We start from the raw sequence: 17811 nt of genomic DNA, 5'->3' as shown, positions 1-17811 counted from the left end.
AATTTTCTTTGAGCTCTTTTATTTTCTAAGGACTGTTTGTGATCAAGAGAAAATCACTTGATAAGACGACTCAGAATTGACTAAGTCAGCTAACTGTAAGGCTGTTAAGAAAAACAAGAGCAGACGGTAAAGCCTGAATGTCGGGGAATGCGGCCCCCTGTGCCGACGAGTCGTATCCCCGAGACTCCTTCTCCTGACGAGAACGAGGGGACACGGACACAGACACGCGACCCCCGCACATGGGCTCCGCTATCTGCCGTCCCCAGGCCCCACGCGAGCCCTCCCAGCGGTACCATTTCTCCGTCAGGGCCGTCCGGCTGAACAGCAGGATCAGCTGGTGCAGAGGGTCGACTCTCCTGGCGCCGTCCTCGTCCTCTGCGGGCTCCGCTCCAGGCTTCTGCCAAAGTCAAGTGCATAAAACCCCACATTTCAACGAAACGTTCGCCCAAAGCCCGGAGCGATGCGAGGGTTAGAACCAGTGATCAGCTCTCTTCTCCAGCTGTGACAGAGTGTGTGTGAGCTGTCGTTTGTGTTTGTGTGCAAATGTGTTTGCTATGTGGTTGTGTATGAGTGGGTATGCCCATGTGTATGCTGTGTATGTGCGTGTGAGTCTGTGTGAGTGCGTGTGAGTCTGTGTGAGTGCGTGTATGTCTGTGTTACCAACGCAAAGCTACACAGCTTTAAAAAGGTATTAATTGGACCACAAACACTACTGGGCAAGGATGACTTCCATCATTTACCAGTTCCGAATGCTATTCCTATAAACAGATTTGTAACTATCTAAAAGTGTATTTGCTGCACAGGTTTCAGCTTTAGGGAGGGCTCAGTTGACAAAGATTTGCAATAAAATGCTAAGTCACTCCAACCACAAAAATTTCATTCCCACAGCGGTTCAAACTGATTATCAAATGAAACATTTTCTTTCCCTACACGATAATATGCAAAGAATGGTGAATGAGTTAATGCTTGAATCACTTACACATATTTTTTTCATTTTTGGTTACTTTTAAGACTTAAAAAAATCAATTTGTACTATTAGATAGCACTTTCACTATGAGGAAAATTAAGCATTTTTAATATGGAAATTTTAATATGGAAATCCACTTTTTGCTGAATGACAATGACTCTTGTAGCTTCACTGCCTTACTCATTCAGACTGGTTTTTCTCTCCACATAACAGATGCTCCCTCCTGGTTTTCAGGTTTACGTTGCAGGAACTGCATGAATTTCTACATCTGATATTCTACAGGTTGCGATGGTTATAAAACTAGTTGAGTTCATTTAAAATAATGGGGAAATCAGGATGAAGCTTTCATGAACTGAATTAGTTTATCCATTATATTCCCTGGTAATCTATGAGTTAAAAAAAAATAACTTTTAGACCAGCGGCCTTTAACCTGGGGATCATGAAGCCCCTACCGAGTCTGCAAACGCCCGCGGAACAGCAAGCTTGTGTTTTCCTGACACGCTGACTCCCGCCAGTTTTCAACAGGCCCGGGGCGTGAAGGGTGAGGGCACAGCCTCCCCCGCACCCCCACCCCCTCCGTGTGCGCCCTCGCAGCTGCGGGGGTGCGGCTGGGGGGGTGGAGTGTGGGGGGTGGGGAGGGCGTGGTGCTGCCGGCCTCCCGCCCTGCTCCTGCCTGGTCTACCATCCCTGCTCTGTGTATTTTTAAAAACCGCTACTTTTCACTTGCTTTTGTTAACCTACAACTTATTTTCGGTGAATAGCTCCTTTATGGTTCAGCTTCTATCCTTGTTCTGAGCTGTTTAAAGGTGCTTCGAGGATGAATTCAGAAGAATAACAAAGGTTTAGTTAATAAGAAACTTGTATAATTCATCTTAAATTCCGAATCGTTTGGTGTTGGGATCTCTCTGAAATGAGGAGAGGGACTTCGGCCCTAAATGCCGAATGCGGTGACAATCGAGAATAGAGTTTTCTGAGACGGACACAGGGCAGCAACATTTCTCGTCAATGTTGCGTGAAAACTGCTCACACCGTTAAACCACCAAACCCAAACCCTCCTACATCTTATAAGCCCATTCAAAACGTACTGCTAAATCTTCTATCAGTTTATCTTCAAAGTAATGTTCTTCTGTTTCAATCCAGGACTTTTCATATCCCTGAAGAAAGAGATTAACAGCCCGATGCCTGGAAGATAAGCACAATTACAAAGTGGTGTTTTTTTTAAGAAGTCAAAAAGGCATTCAGGAGTGCTCGTCACTGGATTTCTGTGCACTAAAAATAACATAGAAAAAAGCTTCCTACTTTTGGTCGGACAGGCAGTCGTTGTAGTGGATTAGGCAAGGGTTCTCAATCATGCAAGGCTTCTCAGTCTAAATCCTGGACTTAAGTCCTAGCTCAGACATTTCTAAGCTTTGTAACACTGGTCAAGTTATCTAACTTTGCCAACTTTCGTTTTTCACATTTATAAACTAGGGTAACTTCATATACACTTCAGTTTTATGAGACTTAAAATGGAATAATAAATACAAAGCACTCAATGGAAGCTGCTGTGACAGTGGCTCCGGGTAAACAGTGTCGCAACCGAGGAATGACTCGGTGTTGGCATCAGGTATCGGCCCTGAGGATCACAGGGCAGAAGGTATCGAGTGAACCGCGTGGAAGTATGCACCCAAAGATCAAATCCTGCAATCCTGATGACAAACGGGCTGCCTGTGCAATAAAGGACCAGTGAAGCCCAGAAGATCAGTAAACTCCTCGTGAAGTTGATGAGAGATGTGAATACGATCCCAGGACAAGAAAAAGTCAGAGATCTAAGAAAGCATGAAGTTACAGGACTCAGAGATAGGACGTGCTAAAATGGCACAGTGCCAGAGTAGGATGAAGAGCTTAACGACACCAAAGGCCGGCTCAGGGGTCCTACGACAAACGGCCAGGTTGGTGGAGGGTCCTGGCGCCCGGGGCGAGGGCCGGACAGCACAGCTGAAACCGCCCTGAATCGCGCGTGGTGGAGGCTGGACCGCGCTAGCCCATCGGACTCGCCGGAGTGGCTTTTGGACAACACACATGCTAAGCCCTTCCGGAAATCCCAGTTCGACAGGCCGAGGCTGGGCTAGGCCTTGGACGTGTCAGCACATTTCCTGAAAGTGCCAGGTTTGAGAACCACCGGGAGGAGGGACACGACTCTGGAGATGCTGCTCCAGAGAGAGGAACGGCAGACGCTGTGACGTCGTCGAAACCGGCTCAGAATCTGCAGCCGTCGAGCTGATGCGAAGCGATGAGCCAGTGAGCTGCAGACGGGGCCGCGGCCGGAAGGGTGGTCACGCGGGTCAGTCCGAAGGGATCTCGTGCGACCCGAGCATGGCCAGGCCACCGGAGGAGCACCAAGCACACCGACTCGAGGCCGACGTTCCGTCTGGCTCAACAGTGACACCAATCAAGCCAGAGAATTTAGAAAGAGCACACGGGTCAAAGGGGGCATCCGCGTGTGTTAGACTCCGTGTGACGAGATGGCGAGTGAGCCAGTGGTCTTGGCGGAGGGGAAAAGTGTGGCATTTTGTCTGTTTTGGCTTTTTACTCATTGCCTTATATCATTCGCTCATTCCAGTGCTTACTGGACATCGGCGATCTAGGTGCTAAGGATAAAAAACTGAACAGGACTCTGAAAGGTCACAGAGCAAAGCGGGGAGAGGAGCAGCCGAGGCTGCAGGTCGCCGCGCCTGGAGGCGTGCAGGCCACGTGAGGGCCGAGGGGTGGGGGACTCGGCGCGCGCAGACGCTCCAGAAAGGGACCTCGCGGTGCCGAGTCCCGTTCACAGCCATGCGATGAGGTCACTCGCATGGAGCTCAGAGAGGGAAAGGCTGACACGGTGGCCTGGCCGCTGGTGACATGAGCGCAGGCTGCGTCTCCTCAAACACGCCTGCCTGCTCCGCCGCCACCAGACGGTCCCGCCACCGCCGGGCGTATCCCCCGTTCCCAGAGGCAGCTCCAAGGCAGCTCCTTCCTCAAAGGCACAAACAACTGACATTTACTGCGCCAAGCTCAGTCCTACACTGTCTGCATATCCTGATCCCGTAAGTGATCTGAACAATTTTACGATGTAAATCTGATCACGGTACAGAGAGGAAAGTACAACGAAGTCACGTAAGGAATTGACGGATGTCACACAGCCACGAGCTGCGATGCCAGGGTCCCCAAGGCAGTGCGACGTCAAAGCACGAGCTGCGCGTCACTCCACCTGCCTCACGTCTGTGAGCGGCTCTTGCTCCGGACTTAAACGCCACTGAGCCAGCGCAGCACAGACCACGGTTCTCTGGGAAGACCCGACAAAGTCAAAGTCCTGTTACATGGAAGAGCCAACACCCCTTCCCTCCTTCTCTCGGGCCGTCCATGCACGTTAAGGCAGATGTTAGACTCCCGGCACTCGCCAAGGAAAAACATCACTTTAACCTATTACAGACATTAAAAACAGTTCTGACCTTGGCAGATTATACAACGGAGCCATGCGGAAGCAGGCCACCACGGCCCTCTTCCTCTGCTTGGAGAGCAGCTTGTGCCAGACGGCCTTTTTGGACCTCTGCGGATGCTCCACCTGAGGAAGGAACGCACGAGGGAACAGTGAAGCCCACGCCATCCTCAACGCGCGAGAGCGAGGAGCTGTGCCTTTCAGGTAAAAGCGTTTGAACTTTGAGTTTCAAAATTACCTTAAAATTATGGAAAAGACAACGTCCTAAAAGTTACCCAATGCTAAAACTGAAATAGTTTCAAATGCTACATATCTTAGTAAAAATATATTATTTTCCAATACTGTATACTTCAGAAACTATGTCATCTCTGAAATCGAAGGAATATTAAAACCATTCTATAAAAAAAATTTTGCTCCCTTCTTAGTTCTAGAACATTTTCTGCCTATGCAAAAATTTATTTTTATTTATGTATCCATTTCGACTAATTTTATTATAAGAGTTATAGCAATAAACATACACAGAGGCAGTTAAAGAAAATTCTAATAAAAATTCTACTGTTCCTTAATATAACAGGACGGAGAGAAGATGACCAGGGTTCACGAACACATTACTAAGAGTGAGTAAAAGGATTTAACTCTGGGGAAATGTTAAAATGTATAATATAAGTATTTGGTTAGATAGGGACACACGAGAATTTAAAAGCTATAGTAAATGATGCCAGCAAGCTATTTATTTAGCTAATGATGTCTGAAACTCCAGGAGGAAAAATTGATTAATTGTTAAGTATTAGAGGAAAAAAGCCCAAACGTGTAATTCTACACTAATTAGCAATCTCCACACAATTGAACACTACTTCCCAGGCTGTAATATCTCCAGCGCGTACATGTAGATCTCTGGAAGAAATAAAAATGTTACGTTAGCTAAAAAAGTAAAACTAGATTTATCATCCTTCGCAACAAAGGGTCGTGGACGTGCTGCTGCCTGGAGGAGCCGCCACAAGCGTCGGGGCCACAGTGGCTTAAAGAGTTCATCACGGCGACTCGGCCGGCTCGAACCAGCGCTTGCTTCTGTGGCCCTCTTCCCACCAGGGGACCAACAGACACTTTTTGACATTATCCACCCTCACTTTTCTTCTCGGTGACTGTGCTGAATGAAATAAAGCATTGTTGAGAGTTGTCATCACAGGCGAAAACAGAATCCAGGCCAGGCCAGTACTGTCCAATGAGACGTGACACATTTCGATTTAAAGATCCATTCTGAGAACCGGGACTGGAAACAGCAGAATTCTGATTGACATGAGTGACAGCTGACAAACACAGATGCTTGGGCATGAAGATGCCCGGCTGTGAACTTGGAGGAGGCCTCTGCCGCCGTGAAGCTTACGAGGGGGCAGAGAACCTTGTTACACGAGGAAATACCTTAAGCAGTGACTTTCCTATAAATCAAGCACACAGTTAACGGGTAAGCTTTGTGACTCAAAGGCGAACATCAACACATTTCCCGTAACTGTGTGAGCACCTGGACACATGGTGTGTTGGCTTGGCCAGATTTTCTGTACATTAGGGAATCCCAAGGAGACAGCTTACTCCCCTGAGGAAAATTACCAGGTGCGCAGTGCAAAATATGGATTCGCAAAGGTCACTGGTACTTGAGCCAAGTATTTAAATTGATAAATTTAGCCAAAGGTCACTGATGAATTGAACCAAGTATTTCCTGAGCACCAACTGTGTTTGCATTGAGTTAAGCGAGTGGAAATGTCTTTCGCAAATCATTCTATGACTCAGTTATAAGTTCACATTAGAACCGAGGTATTAAAGGCGTGAATGAGACACAAACATACCTCCCACTCTTTTCTATTCGTTGATAATTAATAATGTCTTTTTACGCATATCCTTAATTTGAACATTTGGCCTTAACTAAAACCTGACCCCTGACCTTCTCCTAGATAACCTCTACTCCTCCTTTGAGGTTCACACGGGGGTCCCCCACTTCACAGCCAGGCTGAGTCTGGGCCGCTTTGTCCTCGCCCAGCTATCCCGCTGTGTCTGTCATGTCTCCAGGCAGTGGCACTTTCCTATTTTGACGCCGTCTGTGTCCTCGCCCTCGAGTGACCGGGGTGAAGGGGACCGTTTTCCCTCAGCCATCTGCTGAGTACGGTGCTGCCCTGCAGTAGGGCACGGCTGCCCAGTGGGATGAGCCAGCTGCTCACATAGGGCATCACCCATTATGACTGGCTATACTTATGAGTATAGAATAAATGAATATAATAAAATATAATCAGATTTCAATAAGCTTCGATTAATATATCTAAAAGTCATTGAAGCAAATCCAGATACGGTGATTGTGCCAGAAATAGTTCTGTGGTAGCCATTTAATTAACATTTAATTATCTTTTTAAATATCTATATAATTCTAGAAACGCAACTCTATGACTCTTATCACTTAAAATTTCATTAACTCAAATCTTGTCATCTGCTGATTGATAACAATTTGCATTTATTTACTATTTCATGAAAATATTAAGGAAATAGAGAAATGTTAAGTTCCTTATATTATATCACTAATATTATGGTGTTATATAATGTCGAGATATATTGGTAGCCGTCTGGTTTGAGTATCTTAGTTGCATCTCATCAAGTGCAATGATAAATTACACGGCATTGGTTTTATTTAAATGGGCAGGACCGGGATGGAAGATCACCAGATCGTATAAAATGGGAATCAAAGGAAAGTGCTGATTATTGCTATGCCAATACGTTCTGCAGAACATTTAGGCCTCAGAGGTCCTGAGATGACACAGAGCATTTTACCATTTAACGTTCTGTGTCAAAGAGCCGACCTGCCATGTCAGGTGGGCACTGTCGTGGTGGGTCACACCGCTGGGTCACACCGAGTCACCTGTGATACTGGGCTGACTGGACCTTGTGAGAAATACAGACGACATCTGCGTGTTGCAGATCTTTTACCTGAGACAGAAGATCTCTTATCAAAAATACGGCCTACTGACTGATACTATTTCAAACGTTCTTGGTTTGGGAATTCTTGAACAAAGGTAATGAATAAGAAAATCACACATGCAGTGAGATTTTGTGGTTTAAAATGGGATGCAACTGAAAAATTATATAAAAACAATATTTTCACATGGTTTTAATATGAATGCATTGCTCTTCTCTAAAGGCAATTTATTGCTGATCTTGGAGAAAATTAGCTCAAAAATATTCTAACAAAAAGAAAGGGGTCAAGTGACAAAAAAATTTGGATATTAAACCGATGAGAGGTAGTTTCTCAAACATGTTATCATGAGCAGTAATAAAAAATGATACAAGCATAAAACCTCTGAAATCAGGTTGTAACTCCTGAAATTTCTGCTAGGACATAAAAATAATAAGTATATGATGCTAATTATCTGTATACTTTTAGAAATATTTTGAAAAAGATAACAAAGGCCTTAATCTTTCAAAACACATTATATATTGCTGCAAAAATTATAAGCTAGGAAATTGTGCTTATTAGGTACTAAGCATTCCTTAGTCATATATTTTTTTGTAATGACCATGCTGAATATATAGATTTTGAATCATAGTTAACAAATTAACAAGCACACTCTTTTTGAAATATTTTTACACAGTTAAGGCAAACGGGATTTAATCAACACAAAATCTAACCTGTTCAAGATGGAAAAGCACATTTGCTATGTCCAGCACTCTTTCTACTGTCTTCTCGGGATCCGAACTGTCTTCAGTCCTGTTCGGCAAGTCTTTGTAAAGAGCCATCTGCCATCTGATGGCAGGGTCCTCCAACTGCAGAACAAAGAAGGTTCAAAAACACAAGTTATGAGGTGAAGAGGGGAGGGCCGGCTGTGGACTGAGCACAGCACAGCATCGAAATGGGCAGAGATCAGGACAGAGCGGGACCCCGTACTCGAGTCTCCTGGGGCCCTGGCCACATCCTGGGATCATGGTCTCCCCAGATACCCTGTGTAGCACAGACTCTTCACTTGAGGTTCGGCTGGAGGCTTTATGTACGTCTTTTTTGCCGTCTGAAAAGAGATCGTGGTCTAACAGGAATTAACCTCCTACTCAATGTATGAGTGTGCATTAAAGCACACATGAAAATTGCTCTAAATAAATACGTGTGCATTGTCAATTTTGCAAAGACATCTCTTGCCTATGTCCTGTTCTATTCCGAAGTGCTAGAAGAATAAAGTGGTCTGGATCTTCGGGAGGCACATCATACCGCACTCACTGCTTCTTAGCATTTGGATGTTTTTGAAATTAAAAACGATTCCCCAGAAGGGACACAGAATAGGAGCAAACAGGCCGAGACAAATATGATAAATTGCTGGACTTCTTACATTACGTAACAGGTTCTGTAAACAAATGAATAATTTATCCTCCAGTATGAAACAGTCTGTAAATAACAGTACACACTTACTGGACTGAAAAACTACTTCTGACCATTTTTTTTGCCCACCGTTAAAAAGCAGGTGTTACCTTGGTTTCCATGCATGTTTTCTTCTAATTGTACATTTGCTTCTCTAGGTAAGTTCAGTTATTCCTAATAAAGCAATTCTTAATATTGTCTGTGTACTAATGACTCTGAAACACAGTGCATGCAGGTAATGTCTGAGCACACATAAAATTTCAAAGTCTTATAGACATCTGTCTCCATGTCCCAGAGGTCTTCAAATTCAGTTTATAGGAAGGAAAGTTCCAACCTTTATTTCAATTGATGACATATTTTTTGAATCTCTGATTATCTACTGCTACCTTAGTCTTAAATACAAAAAAATTTGTAAGTTGGATAATGACTAAAACAATATACTTTCACTATCTTAATTGCTACAGTGACATTATTTGGAGTACTGTTCTGACGAGAGATGAATGTACAGCACTAATCATGCTTCGGCCGACGTGTGGCTTACCTTGCCCTGTAAGTGAATGTTACTGCGGATGATGTCGCGTACTTCTTCCTCAGTGTCTTTCTGTCAAGAAATAAATGTTACCTAAAAGAAGACTTATAAGTATCACCTGTTACAAGTCAATAGAAATAACGCAGACCTCCTTCAAAACAGTGTATTTCCGAACAAACCTCTTTATAGGATTTAAACGCATGCCATGAGTTTGGGACGGGGGTCTCTTTCGGATAATTTCTTGTTGCTGCTGTGACTTGAACCAAGACGACCACCTACCTAACGCCACAATAAGTGCATCAGCCTCCACAGGACAGAGTTCCCAGCTCACAACAGGGAGTGGAGGCATCTTGCCTTCAGTTCAAATAAAAATAGGACCCCAGTGTCCCCCCAAGTCTCCACAAAGCAGTTCAAGCCCTTAAAACTGGCCCCCCGTCATCCAGTAACAAGGAGCACACCCTAAGAACCAAATACTAGACAACCACCCACAGAACTGCATCCACCAGCCCTCTGGGCAGTCTCCCCCCTCCCACGTATGGGGGTGCTGCGGAATACGTGGGAGAGGAAGACTATGTCCTCCAATCTACACAAACATACATAGTAATTCCGATGTACTTTTGAAAAACTGCATCATCATCTGCAAAGCCATGAAGGTACAAGACCGATGCCATAAAGAAATCGTGAGAACTTAAATCTGGATGCCTGCGAAGAGCCGCTGATTTAGAAGTCAACATTGCATCTGGCCACAATCAGCACATTACTCTTCCAGTGCTGAAAAATCACTCTCCATAAATATGAATATAGCGCTCATCACAAATTTTATGGACTCCATGTGCAACCCATCTTTTCACTACCAGCGGCCTTTGGTATCTTTTCCATGTGGTTCCTGAATGTGCCAAGGGCGATTAACTTAATTTGGAAACAAAAGCAGCCTCCAACCACACCCTGCGTCTTTGCCATCCGCTATCGTCTATCTGGGCCCAGGCCCTGCAGAGCCCCGTGAAGCGTAAGGAGGGTCTAAGGAGGAGACCCCCTGCAGAGCAGCAGGGGGGGACCGGGCTGGTGACAGGGGCAGACCCCAAGCTCCTGCCCCCCCCCGCAGGCACTCACCATGCTGAGCCGGCTCTTGGCCAGCGCGATGAGCTCCTGGTCGCCCGGGGCGCAGATGTTGAGGCCGATGGGCAGCAGCCGCTTCAGAGCCGCCACGATGAGGGACGTCTGCATGGAGTAGCGGTCTCCCTTGCGCTTCATCTTCTTCCGCTCCTGGTCAGACACCGCCGCCTGTGGGGCCAAGACGGGGTTCGGGATCTGCGACCGCCTCCTCCCAGACCCGCCAGCCTTTCCTACGTGGCTGAGGTTTATCCTCCGCATTCTCTGCAGGTCCCTATTTTTGAAGATCCTACTGTGTGTACTTTTTCGATTTCCTGCCTAGCGTCACTGCTAACCTGAAGTCTTATTCTCTGATTCCCATGTGGATTTCTATCTAATTCTAGAAGGAAAATGCACATTGTAATTCTAGAGAAGCATATGGATATATGAAAACCCTGTGATAACTTCAGATATTGTATATTTTATAATTTTCAATGTTAAAAGGAAAAATAATTAAGTGGTGTATTTGTTTTGATAAACGCCTGCTTTGCAGCACTCACACGGATGGATACACACACACACACACACACACACACACAGCATATATAAAACTACTATAAAATACATTTGCCTTTTATACTCGCTGCAGACTTGTCTCCCAGAGCCTTAATCCTCATCTAGCGGAAACAGAGATAATATTCTAATCGGTGTCATGTAAATATTTGGGATCAGCTCTGGATGACCTGTTTACAGTGGAGCACGGCCATGCCACTAGTGATTTCACTGAAGATTATGCTTGAGCCACAGAGTCACCGCAAATGACAGTCTAATTTCCACTAGCAGTGAGCATTCTCACTACCTGTGTTAGAACATACTTGTATGTTCCAATGTCAAAATTAAAATAATTGTCCCATATCCACTTCTTTGTGCATATTCAGTTTCTTTGTAGTAATAATTCAAACACTGAAGATATTTTCATGATCCTAACATATTGTAATAGTTTGCAGCTACTGAAAAAAAAAAAAAAAAAAACAGAACAGGATTTAATATACAAATGACCTGTTTTCCCCAAAATACATCACATGATGTTGGAAGAAATTTTCATATAGTAAAAGTACTGAAACAATTGTGTCCCTATATAGTAATGGTAGCTCCATATGTTATGTTAATTACATAATATACTAAAGTGTATCATTATATGTGTAGTATATATTGATAGATTATATCAAACCTATAATATTTAAACCATAGCAATAAAAATCATATTCACTTTCCAAAGAGATGTACTTATTGCATGGGTCCCACTTTTATCTGTATCAATTTGTAAGAGATCATTTTCAGGAAGTTTAGAAGAGTAAGCATGTGAATAATTATTTGTACTATTAAATTGATTAACCCATAAAATAATGAATCAGGGGTTTTTAAATGAGCTCTTTGCCATGAAAGGAAAGGCAACCTCTAGTGATAAACAGAATCAGCCAAATGAGGAACCGCCATCCTAAAAATTAAACAAATTGATACAAATTATTCAAACATGTTTCTGTTTAAAACCGGTAATTGAGTTTCAGCAAAACAGTATCACCCAACATATTAAAGTCTAAATTTTACTGGGCTGGAGTTGTCTTTGATTTTAACTTATAAAGTTTCTTTGGTTTATGGTTATATAAACAAAAAGAGCTTACACTGGTTTAGTATTTATAAATGTTTAAGTGATCTTAAACATTTGTCAACACTAATGGCAACTGTCAATTGCTCAGTTTTGAGAACTAGATTCATTCCCACTGATGCTCAAGCAGCAATCTTGCTTTCTCTGCCATGGAAACTGATAAACTGGCAAGAGAAGTTAATGATTCTCTGAACATTGGCAGTGATGCAGTCCACCGCTAGTATGAAGAAATTAAATCCACAAGTAATCAAACAGGCTCATGTACATCAGTGATGACTGGGTTTTTGTTTGTTTGGTGCCTGCCTTGTTCTTTGCTGTAGATGCAGAAGCAAGCACTGGGCCTTGCCCATAGGAATCGCTTGATAATTTGTGCAGCACTGCTAAAGCTTTTGAATTTGCATGATGTTTCATTTTAAACATTCTCCAACGAATATTCAAGTCGGGTGTGAACATGCAATAATGTGGTCAATATGTTGGCATGTTTAAGGAGGGCAGTAGCTTATACACTGTCCCTCTCTTAATCCAATCTAATTCAGGGGTCTCGGGGAGGGCAGGTCGTCTGCCGCTGCGATGCCTCAGGTGCATGCTTAGGGTCTTGTCACAGAGGTCCCTGACGCTGCATGTCTGCGCTCTCAGCTCTATTCATGTCGGCTTCAGGTATGAGACCAGGACCACCTTCTGCTATCCATTCCTGGTGACAGCTTTGGGGGTGGAGTTACTGATGCCTGACCACACCCCACTTCCAGTCCCTCAAGCCATCTGTGGTCAGCAGAGCACCTCACTGATTCTGATAAAACTGCAGGTAAGATGCTGCACATGAAAACCACAATGAGATATCACCTCACACCTGTTGGAATGGCTATCATCACCAAATCAAAACACGAGTGCTGGAGAGGATGCAGAAAGAAAAGGAGCCCTCGCATACCGTTGGCTTCTCAAAAAACTAAAAGTAGATCTGCCTTTTGACCGAGTAATTGCACTTCTGGGTATCTGCCCAAAGAAAACCAAAACACCAGTCAGTAAAGATGTGCCCTCGCCACGTTCACGGCAGTGCTATCTCCCACAGCCAACATGTGCCCATCACCAGACGACCAGATAAATAAGTTATATTCATGCATACACTGGAATATTACTCAGCCATAAAAAATGAAATCCTACCATTTGCAACGATGTGGATGGACCTAGAGGCTACTATGCTGACTGAAATAAGTCAGAGAAAGATGAATACCACATGATTTCACTTATACACAAAATCTAAGGAAGAAAAAGAACAAACTAATCGAAAACAGACTCACAGATACAGAGGACAATCTGGTGACTGCCAGAAGGGAGAGGAATTCAGGGGGCTGGGAGCAAGGGGTGGAGGGTCAAAGCAGCACAAATTAGTAGTTGACAGATGGTCACGGGGGTGGGGAGCACGGTACAGGGAGTGCAGTCAGCAGTAATGTAATGGCTGGGTGCAGAGCCAGAGGGGAGATAGAGTAACTAGGGGATCGCTTCATAGACTATATAAATGTCTAACAATATACTATGTACTTGAAACTAGTAATAAAACTATATGTTCATTCAATAAAAAAAGATGCTGCTATGACCAACGTGATACATTTAGTTCCTTATTTAGTGGTAATTCAAAGCGTAAAGGCATGGATTTTAAAGAAAGTTCCTCCACTCTCCAGCACGTGTGCAGAGAAAACAAAGCCTAGAGCCATACTTCCCACTTCCCACATGGGAACCACGTGGGTCTCGAACGATGCGGCAGACTCCCCAGAGGCCGACACAGCCGGCACACGCAACGGCACGAGTGTTCGCTCTTGGTGAATACGGGGCCCCCTCACCTGTGGTTTCATTTTGTGTGGTTTAAGTGACCCACAGACAGGCATGGTCCAAAATAGTAAATGGAAAATGCCAGAAATAAACAATTCAAAAGGTATTTGAGAAAGGAGACCACGGAATAACTTTTATTACAGCATATTGTTATAATTGTTCTATTTTATTATTAATTTCACTGTTAATCTCTTACCATACCTAATTTATAAACTGAACTTTCTATCTACGTACGTACAGGAGAACACAGCACGTGCACAGAGAGCGGCACCGTCCGCGGTTTCGGGGGTCACTGGGGGTCCTGGAGCGACCTCTGCGTATCGGGGGCTGCAGTACATGACTCCGGCTAGCTACGTGCAGACTGTGTGCCACGTATATTCTGGGACTCTGTGGGGCTGTGTGAGTGTGAGTGTGAGTATGTGCGTCTGAGTCTGAATGTGTAAGTGTGAGTGTGTGTGTTTAGTCTGCGTGTGTATGTGTGAGTGTGAAAGTAAATGCTGCACGTGTGTGAGTTGGAATGTTTAGTGTGTGAGTGTGAATGTGTGTGTATGTGAGTGTGAGTATTTAGTGTGTGTTGAGTGTGAGTGGGAAAGTGAATGTTGCATATGTGTGAGTTTGAGTGTTTAGTGAGTATGAGCGTGTGAGTGTTCAGTGTTAGCATGAGTAAGTGAATGTGTGTGAGTTTGTGTGTGAGTTGTGTGAGTATGAATATGTGAGTGTATGTACATTTAGTGTGTGGTGAGGGTGAGTGTGAGTGTAAGTATGTGTGAGTGGGAAAGTGAATGTATGTGTGTGTTTGTTTAGTGAGTGTGAGCATGTGTTTAGTGTTAGTATGAGTGTGTTAGTGTGTGTGTTTAGTGATTGTATGTGTGTGTTAGTATTAGTATGAGTGTAATTGTCAGTGTGTAGTGTGACTATGAGTGTGTGTGAATGTGCTGTTGCGTGTGAGTTGTGTAAGTGTGAGTGTTTAGAGTAAGTATGAGTGAGTGTGTGTCTGAGTGTGCGTGTGTGTGTTGATTAAACATGTCCCTTTATCTGATGCTTTGACATTCCTGGGGCGTGTTGGTCCCCATGACCCCTCCTAGAGATAGGAGACCACTTGCCTGCAAGCACAGCGTTCATGTACAAACCAACCGAACCCAGGCACCTCCTTTACCTGGGCCTCAGTCCACCTGCCCGTCACCCAGCCAGGTATCAGACAACGAGGGGCGGTCCCCAGGTCCCGGAGCCAAACCCCACCCCGCTCGTCCTGTGCTACCTGCTCCCTCTTGCGGAATCCACGAGAAAGGTTCTCGCCCGTGTTTTCTGCTCACTGGCTCCGCCTCTGACTGGCTCTGTCCCCACACCCCCCACCACACACCGCGCCTTCTGCTTCCAGGGACCTGTGAGTAAAAACTTCCTTCATGACAGTCATTTCTGTGTCCACATGTCACACCATATGTGAATAAATCGAACTCCGGGTACCTCAAAATTGTGTGTGTGATCAGTAAACAATATTAATACATCAAATTCCAATCATAAACCTTCCAAAAACAAAAAAAAATAACCAGTGAAAGCTGTACTGAAACACTTTCTAGAAGAGTGAAACAGTATAGAAATACCTTTGACATCTTTGACTTGGTGTCTGTAATGAGGAAAGACATGTTGTTGATTTCATTCTGTACAACGAAGTTCTGCTCTTCTCTTTTGAAATTCTGAGAAGTTGCAAAGGAAATTTCTGTTAAAACCATACAGATAAGCCATCCATGTGATCAGATGTTGCACAGGACACAAATAAGTATTAATTTGATATTTCTGACACTTCACCCTTGTTGAATGTCCAATGAAGGCCCTTGGCTAGGGGCAGCAATTCTGGGAACTGGGAGTAAATATGTATGTTTCAAAGATAAAAACTCTCAGGTTCAGAAAAGTTAAGTAACAGAGAATCGTGTCTACCAAGGATGGAATGAACAGTAAAACCCGGCTGAGCTGGTGAAAAGCATACGCCATCTCCTGGGATAAACAAAAATTCTAAGCTTCTGAAATAATTTGGGATAACAGATACTTACTTACCCATATTTGGCTAGTTACTGAAAATTATAGGATACTATAAAGTTCTTCTCATGATTAAAATCTTTTTCAGATTTACAAATAGATAGCTCTACTTGCAACACAGAAGACAGTAAAAATTTACTAAAGATGCACTTTGTAAATTCTACGACAGGATCCCCAGCAGGAGCTTATTTTATTCTGACACGTGAGCCAAACTAGATTCCGATGGAAACAAAGGCGTGATGACGACAGACCAGATGTAAAGAAGTGAAACAAGTGTGACCAATGACTGAAGCCGCAGGGCCACGGGCAGTCCTCAGAGCGAAGGGGGGAGGTGGGGGCGGGTACATCTCCACGTCCATGAGCCCCTGAGACTCAGGGCAAACACAGACGGCTACAGAGTGCAATTAAAAATCCCTGTGGTTTTCTGAAGATAATGACAAAACTCAAAAGAAGGTCTGTCCTGCCTCCGACTCCCCAGGGAACCTACGCCCTCTTCTCACCAGTCGAGTGACACTCGTGGACAAGGCTGAGCAGCACTGCCACGGGCGTTTACTCAGGGCGGGGAGACCTGGCGCATTTCTGAAAGCCCTCAACACAATCCGGACAGTCAGCGCTGCCCACACCGCCCCTTACATGGGATTTCGACCAGTAGATGAAGACTTCGGCCACCATGCGGAAAAGGTCCTCGGCTTCTGGGTTTGGCTCTTTGAGCCACTTCGCCCTGGATCGCAAAATAAAGTGGGTTCTCAGTTACAACCGGAAGTTAATTTAAAAAAATCACTCTCCCAAAGTTAAATCTGAAGCCAAGTAATGAAGGGCCGCGAGCCGCCCGCAGAGCTCAGGCTTCGGTCTCCGGCTGCTGCCACAACATGGACCATTTAAACACGGTGACTGTCACACTGCTAACTTTCACGTGCAAAGGGCAGACTGCTCCAGAATGCGATTTCTGATTGCAATGTTAAGATGCTCGGTGAAAATTAACTTGGCTATAAACATCGGTTTTGTTATGATCACGAATAAGCCCATTGCCACATTATGCAGTGAATGAAGTGATTCGGTCAGGCCAGGGGAACCCAGCAAGGTAGAGAACTGTACCTGTTATAGTCCACGAATCTAATCAAGAGCGGGTAGAAGGCATAGAGGTCTCGGGCCAGCGTGGTGAACTCGTCCAGGATGAGCAGCTCGGCCTCGGACATGTCCCCCCTGGCCTCGGCTTTCAGATGCTCTTCTTCAGACACCACCATCGCGGCCTTTTTCTTGAGTTTCTCCATCAGTGGCAAGAAATGAGTTTTCAAGAGCTGAGGTTTCACTTTGTTTATAATAGGCTGGGAAAATACTGTGTGAGGACAAACATGAATATTCGGTGCTGCAGAAAGAGCCATTGCAACGAGGACAGACTGAAATCACAGCTGCAGCTGACTTGGGCCCCGCCCTCCAGCGCACGGCTCCCATGCCTGCCGCCCCGTCCACAACCTAACTGCATTTGCTGCTCAGAGATGGTTACCGAATTGAATTTGCTACACTTCTTTGTTTTTGAAAAAGAACTGACAGCTAATTTAGAATAATGAAAAAAGGCATTTGTTCACTTGCAAAACGATTCTTTTCACACAAAGTAAATGATTCCCGAAATGGAAAAGGTCCCTGGCCCTCTCCTTGGACGAGGTGTGCACTGCTCAACGATTAGAGACAAGCAGGATTCCGTCAGGTCGCTGTCCCCGCCCAGCCCAGTGGACAGCTGCGTCACGTGCGACACAGCGCATTTGCTCAGTAATGGCTGCAGTTGTTTCTTTCGGGTTTTTATAAATAATTTCAGAAACATGCGTTAATATGTAGTTCTGAACTCTATTTTAAAGAACGC

General features: G+C 44.6%; 1 protein-coding gene across 7 annotated transcripts in view; it reads right to left on the bottom strand.

Moving 5' to 3' along the window:
- The window catches only part of RYR2 (ryanodine receptor 2), a 525506-nt gene that overhangs the window by 68647 nt on the left and 439048 nt on the right, over nucleotides 1-17811 (bottom strand). For 5 of the 7 annotated variants that reach the window (XM_036235620.1, XM_036235621.1, XM_036235624.1 and 2 more), the window contains 10 exons: nucleotides 17049-17289; nucleotides 16587-16674; nucleotides 15521-15613; nucleotides 10451-10621; nucleotides 9353-9412; nucleotides 8094-8228; nucleotides 5286-5321; nucleotides 4441-4553; nucleotides 2053-2149; nucleotides 294-397 (listed from right to left, as the gene is read on the bottom strand). In XM_036235620.1, the coding sequence (XP_036091513.1) occupies nucleotides 294-397; nucleotides 2053-2149; nucleotides 4441-4553; nucleotides 5286-5321; nucleotides 8094-8228; nucleotides 9353-9412; nucleotides 10451-10621; nucleotides 15521-15613; nucleotides 16587-16674; nucleotides 17049-17289 (1138 nt within the window). The remainder of the gene's footprint in view (nucleotides 1-293; nucleotides 398-2052; nucleotides 2150-4440; nucleotides 4554-5285; nucleotides 5322-8093; nucleotides 8229-9352; nucleotides 9413-10450; nucleotides 10622-15520; nucleotides 15614-16586; nucleotides 16675-17048; nucleotides 17290-17811) is intronic. The other 2 variants (XM_036235625.1, XM_036235626.1) reach the window with 1 other exon arrangement.

This window comes from Rousettus aegyptiacus, unplaced genomic scaffold (genome assembly GCF_014176215.1).
Source record: "Rousettus aegyptiacus isolate mRouAeg1 unplaced genomic scaffold, mRouAeg1.p scaffold_m13_p_18, whole genome shotgun sequence".
Classification (NCBI taxonomy): domain Eukaryota; kingdom Metazoa; phylum Chordata; class Mammalia; order Chiroptera; family Pteropodidae; genus Rousettus; species Rousettus aegyptiacus.
The sequence above is the reverse complement of the archived record's forward strand: the minus strand, read 5'-3'. Positions and strand labels throughout refer to the sequence as shown.